Source organism: Stegostoma tigrinum, chromosome 7 (genome assembly GCF_030684315.1).
Source record: "Stegostoma tigrinum isolate sSteTig4 chromosome 7, sSteTig4.hap1, whole genome shotgun sequence".
NCBI lineage: Eukaryota > Metazoa > Chordata > Chondrichthyes > Orectolobiformes > Stegostomatidae > Stegostoma > Stegostoma tigrinum.
Genome location: NC_081360.1, coordinates 23,870,138 through 23,884,660, shown reverse-complemented (window position 1 = coordinate 23,884,660; position 14,523 = coordinate 23,870,138). Strand labels below are relative to the sequence as shown.

The following is a 14,523-nucleotide window of genomic DNA, read 5'->3' as shown; positions in this document are numbered from 1 at the left end:
CATGGTGCTTCTGCTTCCAGACTCCAATCTCTCCCCTCCAGAGGTTTTAATCAACTGCTCTTGTGATACGCTTTGGGTACGACTGGGTAAATTGGTGGCAGCCCTCATTCCATGATGTTTTATCAGTGGCAGTCCATGGCATTGAAATCACCTATGCCAGTTCAATTCTTTGCCAGACCCAATCTTAATGTCCAGCTGGTTTGTGACCAGAGCACGATGAAAGTCAATGTCAAGAATCCAGATAAATACCGTCACGCCTTCATACTCAGGTATTCCCCTGTGCCATCTGCAATTTAGCTACCATGTTAAATTAAAGTGTGACTCACAGGTGATCTGAGAAGATGTGCTGACATGTGTGCTATACTGATTTCACCTTCCAATCTGTGCAGCCTATGCAGATCTCACTTTTAACTCATCTTCTATTGAATACATAGCATCAGTATCTGAGCTTGTGACTGAGATTGCAAAATCACAAGGTTGCAACTCTTAGCTACGAGAAAGAAGAAAGAGACAAGTTTTGGTGTGGGAAGCAAGAGTGAGGCGAATAAGAGATGCATGGTTACACTTCTGAAGCTGGTAAGTACAAACAGAATGTGGGATGGTGTTGGGGGTGGGGGAACACATTGGTAAGAGGAAGGGAATCTGAAATGATGACACAGTCATCTTCGAATGTTTCAGTGCCTTACCAGCTACGACCTTGGTTTAATAACCAATGCAATCTTCTCTACGTGCACCAGATACACAAGCATGTCTTTCCCCCTTCAATTAACTCCTGCTGCCCCTTGTCAATTCTGAGAGAGTCAAGTGTGTCAGTGCTGTCATTCAGGCTGATTGGGTGATCTGACTGCAACTGCAAGTGTCCAAATTGAGAGGTGTGATGCTTGTAGATGTAGTAAGTGTGTGTGGGCTCAGTGTAACATACGAATATCAGTACTGAATCTTAATTGGTAGAAATTGTTTACATGCAAGTATATAGTGAATCGAGTAATGCCTGAGACCAGCGGTAATATTAAAGGATATATCCAACCAAAGATCCATTGAAAAACCTTGGCCACTCATGAATTTAAAGAACATTTTATAGCACAGCATCCGGTTCCTCCGAGACAGACTCAACGCACTGTTTACTTGCACTGCAGTTTTGAGCATTTGTCTGGATGGTCTCCAGTCTTTCCTAAAAGAAAGGACTCTGCTTCATTGCACCTTCGACACCAAGGCTTCCAGTGCAACATCCAAAATCCTTGGGGCTTGCTCTCTCATGTTATGTCATCCTTCTGTCTTTTCAAAATTAGAGAATTTCTGCATGAGTGTCAACATTTGCTCCAACCAAAATCCAACTCTCCTTTCGGGAGTCAAAGGCTAACTTGAACTGATGTGGGTAAATCACAATTATGGGCCTCCTCCTGAAGCTTGAACCAATGAACACAGCAATTAGCACTGGATGCTCAGTAATTCAAATGACCTAGTAATAAACTTGTTTGTTGCCTGCATTGTGCAAAGACCATTTTTGTCCTTTTAGACTGGTTTAAAAATTTGAAACAATAATGCTTTAAACAGAGGAAACTGTACACGATGTTTGTCGTTCTAAAAACAGAAACAAGCTGCTGGAAAACGTGAGCTGTATTTACAATACTGCCTTTTTCATGTAGTGAGGGAGCAGTCCAGACAGAATTGCACCACCTGGGTGTACAGGACAACTTTGTCCAGAGGTAGTCTTTTGACTTTTTTTCTCAGAAATCAGAACCAGACTCAGCTCTCTCTCTCTTTCTATTCTGCATGGAGAAGTAAAGGAAGATTGCCAGTAGCAGGCTACTTTCCTCCACATTTCGCTGTAAGATGCTGCCTCGGCAAATTTTCTTTTGAAAGGAAAATAAAAGGGGAAAACCAACTTCAGAGACATGGAAGAGAAAATTCTCTGCCGTTAAATGAAAGACGGAGATCTGGCTGTATTGTTAAGCTGAAAGAACCCAATGCGTTCTTTAAGGTATCAAAATTAATACAAGATACATGCACTTTATAGCACATTTACTGGGTTCAAATACTTAATACATACAAACTAATGAGCAAATCTATCGTCTTAATAACATAATACATATGCAGGCTAATGAGTCTCACTGCTTTTCAGCTAATCAAGGTCTAGAGATAGTGGCACTTGGGAGGTTTCTCTCAGATTCCATTGCCCTAGTCTCACAAACCCATCTGACAACCATGTCCAACAAGTGGGGTAAAATCCTCAGTATTAATACTCTTCCGAATCTAATGTTACAGGCTCTTTCATGATTTGCTAGCACTTCTAGTACTTTTGCAGACATTCTGTTGTTAAAAAAGAATTCCAGGTGACTGTGAGCTAGCTGCACAATAGTCTGCCTCCCAGGCCCCTGCCAAGGTCACAGCTGTTACCTTCTACCCAAAACAAGTTGTTTCTACACTAGATAGCAAGGTGTAGAGCTGGATGAACACTGCAGGCCGAGCAGCAAAGCTGATGTTTCAGGTCTGGACCCTTCTTCAGAAATGGGGTCCAGAACCGAAACATCAACTTTCCAGATTCTCTGATGCTGCTTGGCCTGCTGTGTTCATCCAGCTCATCAACTTGTTATCTCAGATTCTTTAGCATTGGCAGTTCCTACTATCTCTGTTTCTGCACGAGACCCATTTTCCAAGTAAATTTCCACTTTCTTCAATTGCTCACTGTCATGACCAATTAACCCTTAACAATCTGCTTTGGAGATTTTTTGTTTAAACCCAATAGCACCTAGTTGTATTCACAACCTCCTATCATCAGCTATGAGTCAGGTGGGAAAAAATACTCAAAAGAAAACAACAGATACCGGTGCCAGTATACTGGCTTCCAATATTTTAGTTTTCTTTCTCCGTCCATAATTCTTATGTTTTGTCTTGGATCTCATGTATAGGAAAAGGGTTGGGATAAAGTTATAAACAATTCAACTTCTCTGCTTATTACCATTGGTTTAAAAAGCTTGATTATTATAAATGGCTATTTTCTATTAATGGAAACAGTCTTGTGTGCATTCTTTTTAATTTGATCTTTTAGGTAAAAATTGAGAAATAAAGTGACTATCAGATTTTTATATTTGTGACGACTCCATGAATTTTAGTTTTTGGTTCACTTCCCCACTGGGTATGGAAAATTGAAGCATAACAATGTCATTTCAAGATCCCTGTGCTTGTTTTCACAGGCAACTATTTTGCAAGTGAAGTCCTGGTATTATGGATTTGGAAAGGTAGGAGTTATGATGCCGTGCGGGTGCTCTTGTCACTGGTCCAGGAAGCCCAGGTTCAAGTCCCACCTGCTCCAGAGGTATGTTATAACTGCTCTGAGCCAGCTGGTTAGAAAGAAAATCTAGATCAGGATAGGTTATGAGTTTTATTTAGACCACTTGGAGATCTGGGTGTGTGCACTACTTAAAATAGCACCCTATTGTCTGTTTAGCTTAGATTTCCACACAAACTCTTTTCATACCACTGAGCACAAAACTCACCTTGAGCCAAAACAAATGATCAATGTTTCACAATGCCTGTTACTATTTTGCACTAAAACATATTATTTTATTTACTTAATAGCAATAAATGATAGCAGTTTTATTAATAAACCCAAAAATGGATTTATTACAACAAAATAAGTTGGTAAAACTAAATTTGAAACCAGTGTCCATTCCACTGAGTAACTCAATATTAAAATAGCTTTAATCTACATAGACGAACAATTTAATTAGTTTATCTGGGGGCAGTAATTGGTTACTTGGAAAAGTATTTTTTTGAAAAGTCTTCTAAATGTGCCTATTGGTATTCTTGAACCTGAAGGCAATGGATGCAATTAGCAGGAATTCACTATGATAATTAATTCATTGTGTCATGGCCACAAATGTTGAGCTATCCAATTAGCTTCACTGCCTCATATTTTCCTCTGTATTTTTTCTCTCTCTCCAGACATATTTCTCAAGCTCTTTTTGGACCAAATCTGTTTCGAAAAATCTTTGAGGCAGTGTATTCCAGAACATGCAAAAATAAATTCTCCTGGCTCACTTTTGGTTCTCATGCTAATTATCTTAAATCTGCTACCTATTGATCATCCTGCAAATGAAATTAATTTCTCTTTCCTGTCTCTTATCATTTGGTACACATTAAATCACCAACAGGCATTATCTTCATGTCTTCTACGTGTATAATTGCTGTAGTTAAGCAGTTTTACATATAGTGGGGTTGAAGTCTGGCAGAAGTTTCTAATGGACTGAGATACTAAGAACTACAGATGCTGGAAGCCACAGTCAAGGAACACGGAGCTAGGCAAAGACAGCAGGTTAGACAACATCAGAGGAACAGGAAAGTCAACACTTCAGGCTCAAACCATTTCAGCCCAAAACATTGACGTTCCTGATCCTCTTGTAGTGTCTGACCTGCTGTGTTTGTCCAACTCCATGTTTCTTGACTCAACCTTCCGATGGAGACTGTTCACATTGAAACCTTGAGAATGTAATATTCCCATCTGTCCTAAAAAAAATCCTCAGTTCTCTTTCCTCTAGGCACAAGTCCCTCATCCCAGAGATAACCGGTGTAACTTTCCTCTGCACCTGAAACCCTCAACACCCTTACTAAAGGTTCTGCCCAGCCTTATACACAACATTTTGCCTGCCTAAACAGCAGCTTACAGGTTGAGGATAATAACCTTGCTTTTGTAAGTATGACTATTTATAAAGCTAGTGATCCCATGAGAATATCATTGGAACTAAATACATTCACTCAGTAAAAAAAAATCCAGAAACAGTTGACAGCTGTTAACTGTGGCACTGGGCATTGGACAATGGTTTAGGAGTCAATTGTCTTCACCATTTAGCTACTTTATCTAAACACACTTCATTCACTGTCATTAGGTGACAATATCTGCTCTTATTACCGTGCACAGAACTTAACTCCCCTTCCTCTTCTAAGAAAGAACATAAATCAGAGCACCAGAGACCACAAAAGAAAATGGCATTGAGTTATCACAGAAATATTTACTCTTCAAATTATGTTTGTGAGAGCTTCACTAAACCTTTTGATTTGTATCAGAGCTGGTAGATTCTCCAGCATCAGCAGTACCTGAGATAACAAGGTGCAGAGCTGGATGAACACAGCTTGCCAAGCAGCATCAGAGGAGCAGGAAAGCTGACCTTTTGGACCTAGACCCTCTAAACCCGAAACGTCAGCTTTCCTGCTCCTCTGATGCTGCTTCTATCATCTGCAGTCTTTACCATCTCCAAACTTTATAGATGTGTTTAATTGGATGTACCGACAAGCTGACACATAGAAACCCCAGCATGAAACATTTCATACAGGCCTTGGAGAAAGTTGCAAAGTAGGAATACAGTTAAGGAACACAGGAAGTATTGTTAATCATAAGTAGAATACCCAACCATACAACAGAGACCCACTGATTAAATTTATTGGAAGCTGTTATGCACCATTTATCAAATAACAACATGCCAAACAGGTTATCTGTTGTAGGTGCCTTAGATAATTAGGCATGATGCACAAGCCCACCATTATAACCTACGACTACAGGGAAGGTAACTTATAATCAACATTGAGCAGTTTTTTTTTTCAGTGAAAATATGAAATCATTTTCCACCAATCAATATCATAACTGCACTAAATTGACTTTAAATAAGGTTAACAATGGCGAACTTTGCAATAATTTTGCTTTGAGTGGAAAACAATCAATCCATGAAATTTATTATTCAGCAACCTGTTTGGCACATTCTGACACATCTCCTGGCAGATGTGATGTTAACCCAGACCTTCTGGTCCAGAGGTAAGGATGCTACAACTACAGCTGAGGACCCTCCCCAACCATCAGGGCAACATGGAGGCTCATTGTTTAGTTCTGCTGCTTCACAGCACCGGGGACAGGGGTTTGATTCCACTCATAGGCAACTGTCTGTTTGGGGTGTGCACATTATCCCCTTATCTGCGTGAGTTTCCTCCAGGTTCTCCACTTTCCTCCCACAGTCCAAAGGTATGCAGGTTAGGCAGGTTGGCCACATTAAATTGCCTATAGTGTCCACGGATGTGTAGGTTAGATGAATTAGCCATGGGAAACGCAGGATTACAGGGATAGGGTAGGACGGTGGGTCTGGGTGGGATGATCTTTGGAGGGTTGGTGTGGACTCAATGGGCCAAATGGCCTGCTTCCGTACTGAAGGGATTCGATCACCGAATAGTCACACTGATCTCCATCAGCTGTTAGAAAATACTGCTTCTTCAGTGACATTAAAAACTTTTTTGTCATTTAATTATCTTAATCTTCTTATTCTGCTCCTATTGAGGTCTGCTTGCATTGAACTCACCTAACACAGCTCCATCACTTCCACGTTAGATCTGAGACATTGTCAGTCTTCACAGAATACAAGACTGAATTAAAATCTTATTGCGCTCAAGATAATTAACTGATGCAAACCACTGTCCAGTTTGTGTTCAAATAATATCCCACAACACACTTATTGTACTGACTTTACAAGTGATTAGAATGTTGTAAATTCTTCAACTGCAGAGATAACAAACATCCCAAAATCAACAGGAAACATTCAAATAAATTACTCCAGAACAGAGGATGGTGCAGTTTGTCATCGTTAGACAGAAGTCAGACTCTGCTCCTACCACAAGCAGACTGAATCCATGAATAAAATATACAAAAGCCTGGTTCAGCCATATCTGGAGTATTGTGTCCAGTTCTGGTCACCTCATTATAGAAATGATGTGGAAGCGCTGTAAAAGGTGTTGAGGAGATTTACCAGAATATTACCTGGAATGGAGGGAAGGTCTTACAAGGAAAGATTGGGAGAGCTAGGGCTTTTCTCTTTAGAACAATGAAGGATGAGAAGTGACTTAATAGAGTTATACTAAATGATCAGAGATATAGATAGAGTGGACGGCCAGAGACTTTTTCCGAGGGTGGAGGTAGCTATTATGAGGGGACATAATTTTAAAGTGAGCGAAGGTAGATGTAGGGGAGACGTCAGAGGTAGTTTCTTTGCTCAGAGAGTGATGGGGCATGGAACGGGGAGGGTAGTGCACTCATCCTCATTAGGGGTATTTAAGTGGCTATTAGCTAGTTTAAGGTAGCAGAGGAGGTTAGATAGACCTTAGGTTTAAGGTAAAAGTTCAGCACAACATCATGGGCCAAAGTGCCTGTACTGTCCTGTCCTGTTCTATGTTCTATAAAGACGTTCCAATATTCCAATCATTTTGGTGCCTGATGTGTGCATCGTACACACAACAACACTGACAAATGTAACTTTTTCAATGTCTCAGTAACCCATTTTTTGATGTACCTATGTACCTGGTTGGTTTAGATCATCTGTATACAACTGTAATAAAACCACAACATGTCATGAGCCCAGAAGCCATATAAGTGTCAGTTCTCAGACCTTTGATTGTGTTTGCTGTTCCAATTAAATAATCTTTTCGTTCTCCTTTGTCCTCCTTGAAAATTCATCAGGGGATTGTTCAGAAAATGGAGGTCCTGTCAACGCACAAAATACTAGGTCTAATCCCTCTGACATAGTCTCTAAATGGGCCTTGAAGTATCAGATTTATGTTGCTCTCCCATGAATAGTATGACATGGAGCATCAATTAGACAACACAGCTCCAATTGAGGTCACTGTCCTGTTCCGATCTCCATAGGCATTCAAACATTTTCTCTTTAAGCATCTGAACACTCAGGTTATTAAAGAATGGAGTCACAAGCTTCATAATTTAAACAAAAGAATTTTAGTACTCAAACATCAAAGCATATAAATGAGAATAAGTCAAGATAGTCAAAGTATAATGAATACATACAGTTACTTATACTCAAATCCAACCTTCCTCATTCCACTTTCCTTCCATACCCATTGAATTTACAAGCCCATAAACGTTAAATCAGATACTAACCAAAATTTGCAACACCCATTCCTTTGTCTAAATAACGCTTCGAAGATTCGAGCACAAGTTGGGATTCCTTCCACTTAGTTCTGGCAACATCTGTCATTCAAATTTCTGCCAAACTGTCCTCTGTCATTCAACTTAGGTGCCTCGAACATCTTAAGGCTGGTCACATCCAAACAGAACTTTCTTGGATCTAATATTCTTTAAGTCTGGATCTTGTATCTCGAACACTTTTATTCCTTTTCACACAACTTGGCTACTATTGAAGTTCAACTCATTATCAGGGTTCCTTGAGTCAACAAGTGTTTTACCCTCTTTTAGCTGACATAAACTTTTGACTGGACTTTTGTTTGAGAAAAATATTTTTTTCTTCTACAGCCGGCTCAATGAGAGTTACCCTCAGGTATCCACTCATCCTATAATCAACTTCTTCACTCCTGTTTTCTATTGCTAATATCCTCGGCAACTTGGTCACATGTTCTCTTACTGCTCATTCAAATCTGATCCTAGAGAAACATTGTTCTTAAAGGGACTTTTCATCCTAAACTAACAATACGCATTCCCGCCAAAACTATTATGTCCATCATAATCCTTCTATTTTTGCAGAAAAGCTGATTCTGTAAGTAGACAAGTCTCCTATGTTCCAAAATATTTTGGTATGTGCATTTTGCACAGATAATTACACTGACAGATGTAAATGCATCAAGCTTCAAATAACCAAATGTAGCAGAGACCCATGAATTCATTGGAACTACAACTTTTACCCAAATCACAGGTGGATGATCATATCACAGCAGTAACAATTTTCTCTTATTTATGATGTGACATACCAGTGACTGTGTGAAATGCCCATCCGTTTTATCCTGAAAGACAGTAATGCCACAATACCAAGTCTTTAATTATATTCAAAAACTATTGGTCAGGTCATTTCAGACACAGATGAAGATACAGCAAGAAATTAGCAAGACTATACCTTGATTTACACACTAAAAACATGAAACTGCCTTCTTGCAGATCTTTTCAGTGACTTTGAACCAAGATTTTATATCGCCAAGAAAATAATGTATAAAATCACCCTGTTTTCGCCATGGTGCTAGCAGTGTAGAATAGAGAAGGAGACATCATAAAGCGACTCCTCAGCAATGTGTTTTCTTTCACTTTGCTACCAACATAAAGTAATCAACACATCTCTACTCAAGATCAGATTGAATCATAATGTTGTACAGCACAGAAACAGACCCTTCAGTCCAACACGTCCATGCCGACCAGATATCTCCAATTAATCTAGTTCCATTTGTAAGCATTTGGCCCATATGCCTCTAAACCCTTCCTATTCACATACTCATCCATATGCCTTTTAAATGTAATTGTACCAGCCTCCACCACTTCCAAAGGCAGCTCATTCCATGATCAAAATATTTCCAATGATTGATTAAAAAGGTATGAATAATAGTCCCCTCTTCACTGAATGGTCTATCTACTTGCTTCCAAACTCGTCTCTACATCTAATGGATGTGAGCTAGAATCTACAAAGAAAATACTTTCAAAATGGGCAACTAATCTGACCTCTCCCCAAAAACAGATTCCTGGTGAAAGCAAAGGTCAAAGTACATAGCTGTAACTTGCAGGCAACTCAGTTCTGAACGGCACAGTGACATTTACTAACATAAGACAACTACCTTTTTAACATATTATCTCGAAAGCATACTGTCCTTCGTGTGTAATTTTTTTTTGTAAATTTCCCCTTTTCAATGCAGAATAAAATTATTTTGCATGGAGAGTCCCAGAAATTACCTTGTACGTGGAAAACACCACTGGAAAACCAAATCTAATCACTTTGGAAAATTATGCCCTACTGCCAGGCCAAGGTCTACCGTCTAAGCAATTACATGCATTCAGTCCCAAACATGAACACAAGGGGTGACTTTCAACTATTGGCACAAATTTGCTGCGAGATATTTTTCACAGTTTCAGCAGACGCTTCAAACATCAAAACACAAGGCTATTTTCTAACACCAGTGAGGAAGTGGAAGCATAAACTATTGAGAAAACATCCCTTATTCCTTGTGTGTAAATACATTTACTTAACTTTCTTCACCAGAGTGCAGCACATTATCCGATGCAATAAAGTAAAAGTAAGTAAAGTTACCTATTGGACTGGTCTCTCATTCAAGTGAGAGAGACAAAGAGACAGAAAACTGGCAGTGGTTTAACCTAACGGTCACCACATCTTATTAAGGGATGAGTTTGAGAAGGAGGGATATTCATGGTAACCTCAGCCAGAACGGGAATTGAACGTGCATTGATTACATTTTGCTCATCAAAAAACCAGCCAACTGAGCTAATACTGTTAACCAAAACTCTGCACCGACTGATTAAGGAAAACAGCATCTTGTCAAGGGGCTGGCGAAACTCGAAAGAAAACCCAAACGATAGATTATAATCCATCTCACCTTACATTTATCTCAAACCGTGTAGCAACAGAAAGCAAATAATTAATTCAAATAGCTGCAATCAAGTGCAACTCTTACCAAAGCTTGGCTAACGTTTCCACCAGTGGCTAGGGATTTGAAGTGGCTGCTATTGTAAACCAATTGAACTTCAGCAAGGTCCACAATTTCTAGCTCTTCTTGACTATGGCGGTCCACCACATGGAGTTTCTCTGCACTGTCCAGTAGCGCCAATGTTCGAGAATTAATCCACTGTGGGCAGAGAAAGGGACAAGATAACAAATACATTTTCCCCTGACTATTCAGGCAAAATGTGAATTCGACCCAAATGTTGGAACTGAGAGGAAACATCATTTTGTATGATCATCCAATAATTTTGTCTTATTATCCAAAGGTATTGCCGACATTATTCATTTGAAGGGTCTGCTGTACTTTGTGCTAATTACCGCTGAGGTGGGGAGAGATGGCCTACCCTTGGATCTTTCTCCTATCCCATTCTATACTTTGACACAGCTACACTTTACACTTACGTGAGGAATAAGAGAATGGTCAAAGAAAGAGTAGGGCCGATCAGGGATAGCATAGGGAACTTGTGTGTGGAGCCTGAGGAGGTAGGGGAAGCCCTAAATGAGTTTTTTGCTTCTGTCTTTACGAAAGAAACAAACTTTGTAGTGAATGAAACCTTTGAAGAGCAGGTGTGCATGCTGGAATGGATAGAGATAGACGAAGCTGATGTGCTGAAAATTTTGTCAAACATTAAGATTGACAAGTCGCCAGGCCCGGATCAGATTTGTCCTCGGCTGCTTTGGGAAGCGAGAAATGCAATTGCTTCGCCACTTGCGAAGATCTTTGCATCCTCGCTCTCCACTGGAGTCGTACCTGAGGACTGGAGAGAGGCAAATGTAATTCCTCTCTTCAAGAAAGGAAATAGGGAAATCCCCGGCAATTATAGACCGGTAAGTCTCACGTCTGTCGTCTGCAAGGTGTTAGAAAGGATTCTGAGGGATAAGATTTATGACCATCTGGAAGAGCATGGCTTGATCAAATACAGTCAACATGGCTTTGTGAGGGGTAGGTCATGCCTTACAAACCTTATCGAGTTTTTTGAGGATGTGACTAGAAAAGTTGATGAGGGTCGAGCTGTGGATGTGGTGTATATGGACTTCAGTAAGGCATTTGATAAGGTTCCCCATGGTAGGCTCATTTAGAAGGTCAGGAGGAATGGGATACAGGGGAACTTAGCTGCTTGGATACAGAATTGGCTGGCCAACAGAAGACAGCGAGTGGTAGTAGAAGGAAAATATTCTGCCTGGAAGTCAGTGGTGAGTGGAGTTCCACAGGGCTCTGTCCTTGGGCCTCTACTGTTTGTAATTTTTATTAATGACTTGGACGAGGGGATTGAAGGATGGGTCAGCAAGTTTGCAGACGACACAAAGGTCGGAGGTGTCGTTGACAGTGTAGAGGGCTGTTGTAGGCTGCAGCGGGACATTGACAGGATGCAGAGATGGGCTGAGAGGTGGCAGATGGAGTTCAACCTGGATAAATGCGAGGTGATGCATTTTGGAAGGTCGAATTTGAAAGCTGAGTACAGGATTAAGGATAGGATTCTTGGCAGCGTGGAGGAACAGAGGGATCTTGGTGTGCAGATACATAGATCCCTTAAAATGGCCACCCAAGTGGACAGGGTTGTTAAGAAAGCATATGGTGTTTTGGCTTTCATTAACAGGGGGATTGAGTTTAAGAGTCGTGAGATCTTGTTGCAGCTCTATAAAACTTTGGTTAGACCGCACTTGGAATACTGCGTCCAGTTCTGGGCGCCCTATTATAGGAAAGATGTGGATGCTTTGGAGAGGGTTCAGAGGAGGTTTACCAGGATGCTGCCTGGACTGGAGGGCTTATCTTATGAAGAGAGGTTGACTGAGCTCGGTCTCTTTTCATTGGAGAAAAGGAGGAGGAGAGGGGACCTAATTGAGGTATACAAGATAATGAGAGGCATAGATAGAGTTGATAGCCAGAGACTATTTCCCAGGGCAGAAATGGCTAGCACGAGGGGTCATAGTTTTAAGCTGTTTGGAGGAAAGTATAGAGGTGATGTCAGAGGCAGGTTCTTTACGCAGAGAGTTGTGGGAGCATGGAATGCGTTGCCAGCAGCAGTTGTGGAAGCAAGGTCATTGGGGTCATTTAAGAGACTGCTGGACATGTATATGGTCACAGAAATTTGAGGGTGCATACATGAGGATCAATGGTCGGCACAACATTGTGGGCTGAAGGGCCTGTTCTGTGCTGTACTGTTCTATGTTCTATGTTCTATGTTCTACACTGCTGCACCCAGAAAGTTTAATGGGGTATAAAAACCCCTTTCTCCTTCTCTGGAAAAACTTTTAAACTTGCATAATGAAGCAGTTTGTGAAAAAGCTCAAAGTTTGCAAGGGAATTTGCAGACATGGATGTACAAATCGCACATCTGATAGCCTGCCATAGTTAAATAAGTGATAGCCCTGATTAACACAAAAATACTTCTAATACAAGAGACCACTAACAAAATACTTGCAAGTACTACACTACAGCAGAATGCATTTTAAGGGCCTATTCAAGATGGCAAAAGAAAAATACAATAGTGAAGCAAGTTTACATTCATCTCAAACTCAACAGAAAGATTCATGGCTTCATCAGCAGAGATAACAAACAGCAACAGAAAAGAAAATCTAGATTAAAAAATATGCTATTTACTAATTCCTTTTACATAAATGAGTCCATCTTCTCATGGCATTTAAGCAGGACCCATTCAAACACCAGCAGGCAACTGCAACTGATCAACAGATGTAATAGATCATTTCTCTCACTCAGCACTACTGGTATTACACAACTCACACTAGCACAAGTGTCACACCCCCAACCACCAAATCAGTCAACATAGTACAGTAACAACTCAAATGGAGGAGGAAAAGTACATGACTGATAAAAATCCAAAGGACTGATTCCAACATCTGTACTATTTTTAAGTGTTTGGTTTATCATGCTTAGAAATAAACTGTATTCTGTACATTTTTAACATAGAAGTTGAGCCATTTATTTTAAGTGACGCTCTGTTAAATTGATGCAAAAACATATTCTGAGGTATCTACTTATGCTGTTCACCCCAAACCATTCAAACCAACATAAAAGGTTGATAAATTTCAAGCATAGCCTCACCCCTATCTTTATTATATCTTTCAGCACCCTATCTGTACATTTCTGAACTCACTCTCAATTAAGGGCACTTCAGCTCCCTAATTTTAATTTCTTCTCTATTGGTGCTCATATCTTCTGGTGTATGGTGGTCTACCCTTTACTTATTCCCCAAAACCATCTACATGCCTGTCCATTAAAATGGTCTTCAAAATTTATTTCCATAACACATAATGGCAGAAATTAGGCCATTCGGCCCATCGAGTTAGCTCTGCCATTCAATCATGGCTGGTAAGTTCCTCAACCCCATTCTCCCACTTTCTCCCCGTAAGCCTTGATCCCCTTGATAATCGAGAACCTATCTATCTCAGTCTTAAATGTACTCAATGACCTGGCCTCCACAGCCTTCTGCGGCAGTAAATTCCATAGATTCACCACTCTATGGCTGAAGAAGTTTCTCCTTATCTCCATTCTAAAAGATCTTCCCTTTACTCTAAGGCTGAGCCCTCAGTCCTAGACTCTCCTACCAACGGAAGCATTTTCCCAACGTCCACTCTGTCCAGGCCAGGTTTCCTTGACCAGGTTGGCCATCTGCCCAAGTACTTCCCGTACTTTGTGTAAAATGACGCTTGTAAAGTCCTGTGAATAGCCCTGGGATACCGACGATGTTAAAAGTCCTCCATAAATACCAGATGCTGGCTGTACTATGCATCCTGAAGTATTTCACAGCAGCACAGTCAAACAAGTACAGAAGTGGGTTGATATGGGAAACAGATATTTGAGATTAGAAATGCAATTACACCACCTCAGTACATTATAACTCTCAGAACTTTCTCCAAAAAAGGTGATGGATATATATGAGTTGGTATACTTGCGAATGTCAGAAAACTACAGTGCATTTACAAATAAATCAATCTAAAAGCAACTGTTTTAAAAATAGAATTAATGCATTAAGAAGCAATTAGAGACTTTCGATGGCAGGTC

The 14,523-nt window shown here is 40.3% G+C and overlaps 1 protein-coding gene across 3 annotated transcripts in view; it reads right to left on the bottom strand.

The window, feature by feature from the left end:
• Positions 1–14,523, bottom strand: part of vps8 (VPS8 subunit of CORVET complex) — a 537,289-nt gene that overhangs the window by 482,873 nt on the left and 39,893 nt on the right. For 2 of the 3 annotated variants that reach the window (XM_048534818.2, XM_059647115.1), the window contains exons 14-15: positions 10,453–10,623; positions 8,752–8,784 (exon numbers count right to left, since the gene is read on the bottom strand). In XM_048534818.2, coding sequence (XP_048390775.1) covers positions 8,752–8,784; positions 10,453–10,623 — 204 coding nt within the window. The remainder of the gene's footprint in view (positions 1–8,751; positions 8,785–10,452; positions 10,624–14,523) is intronic. The other variant, XM_048534821.2, reaches the window with a different exon arrangement.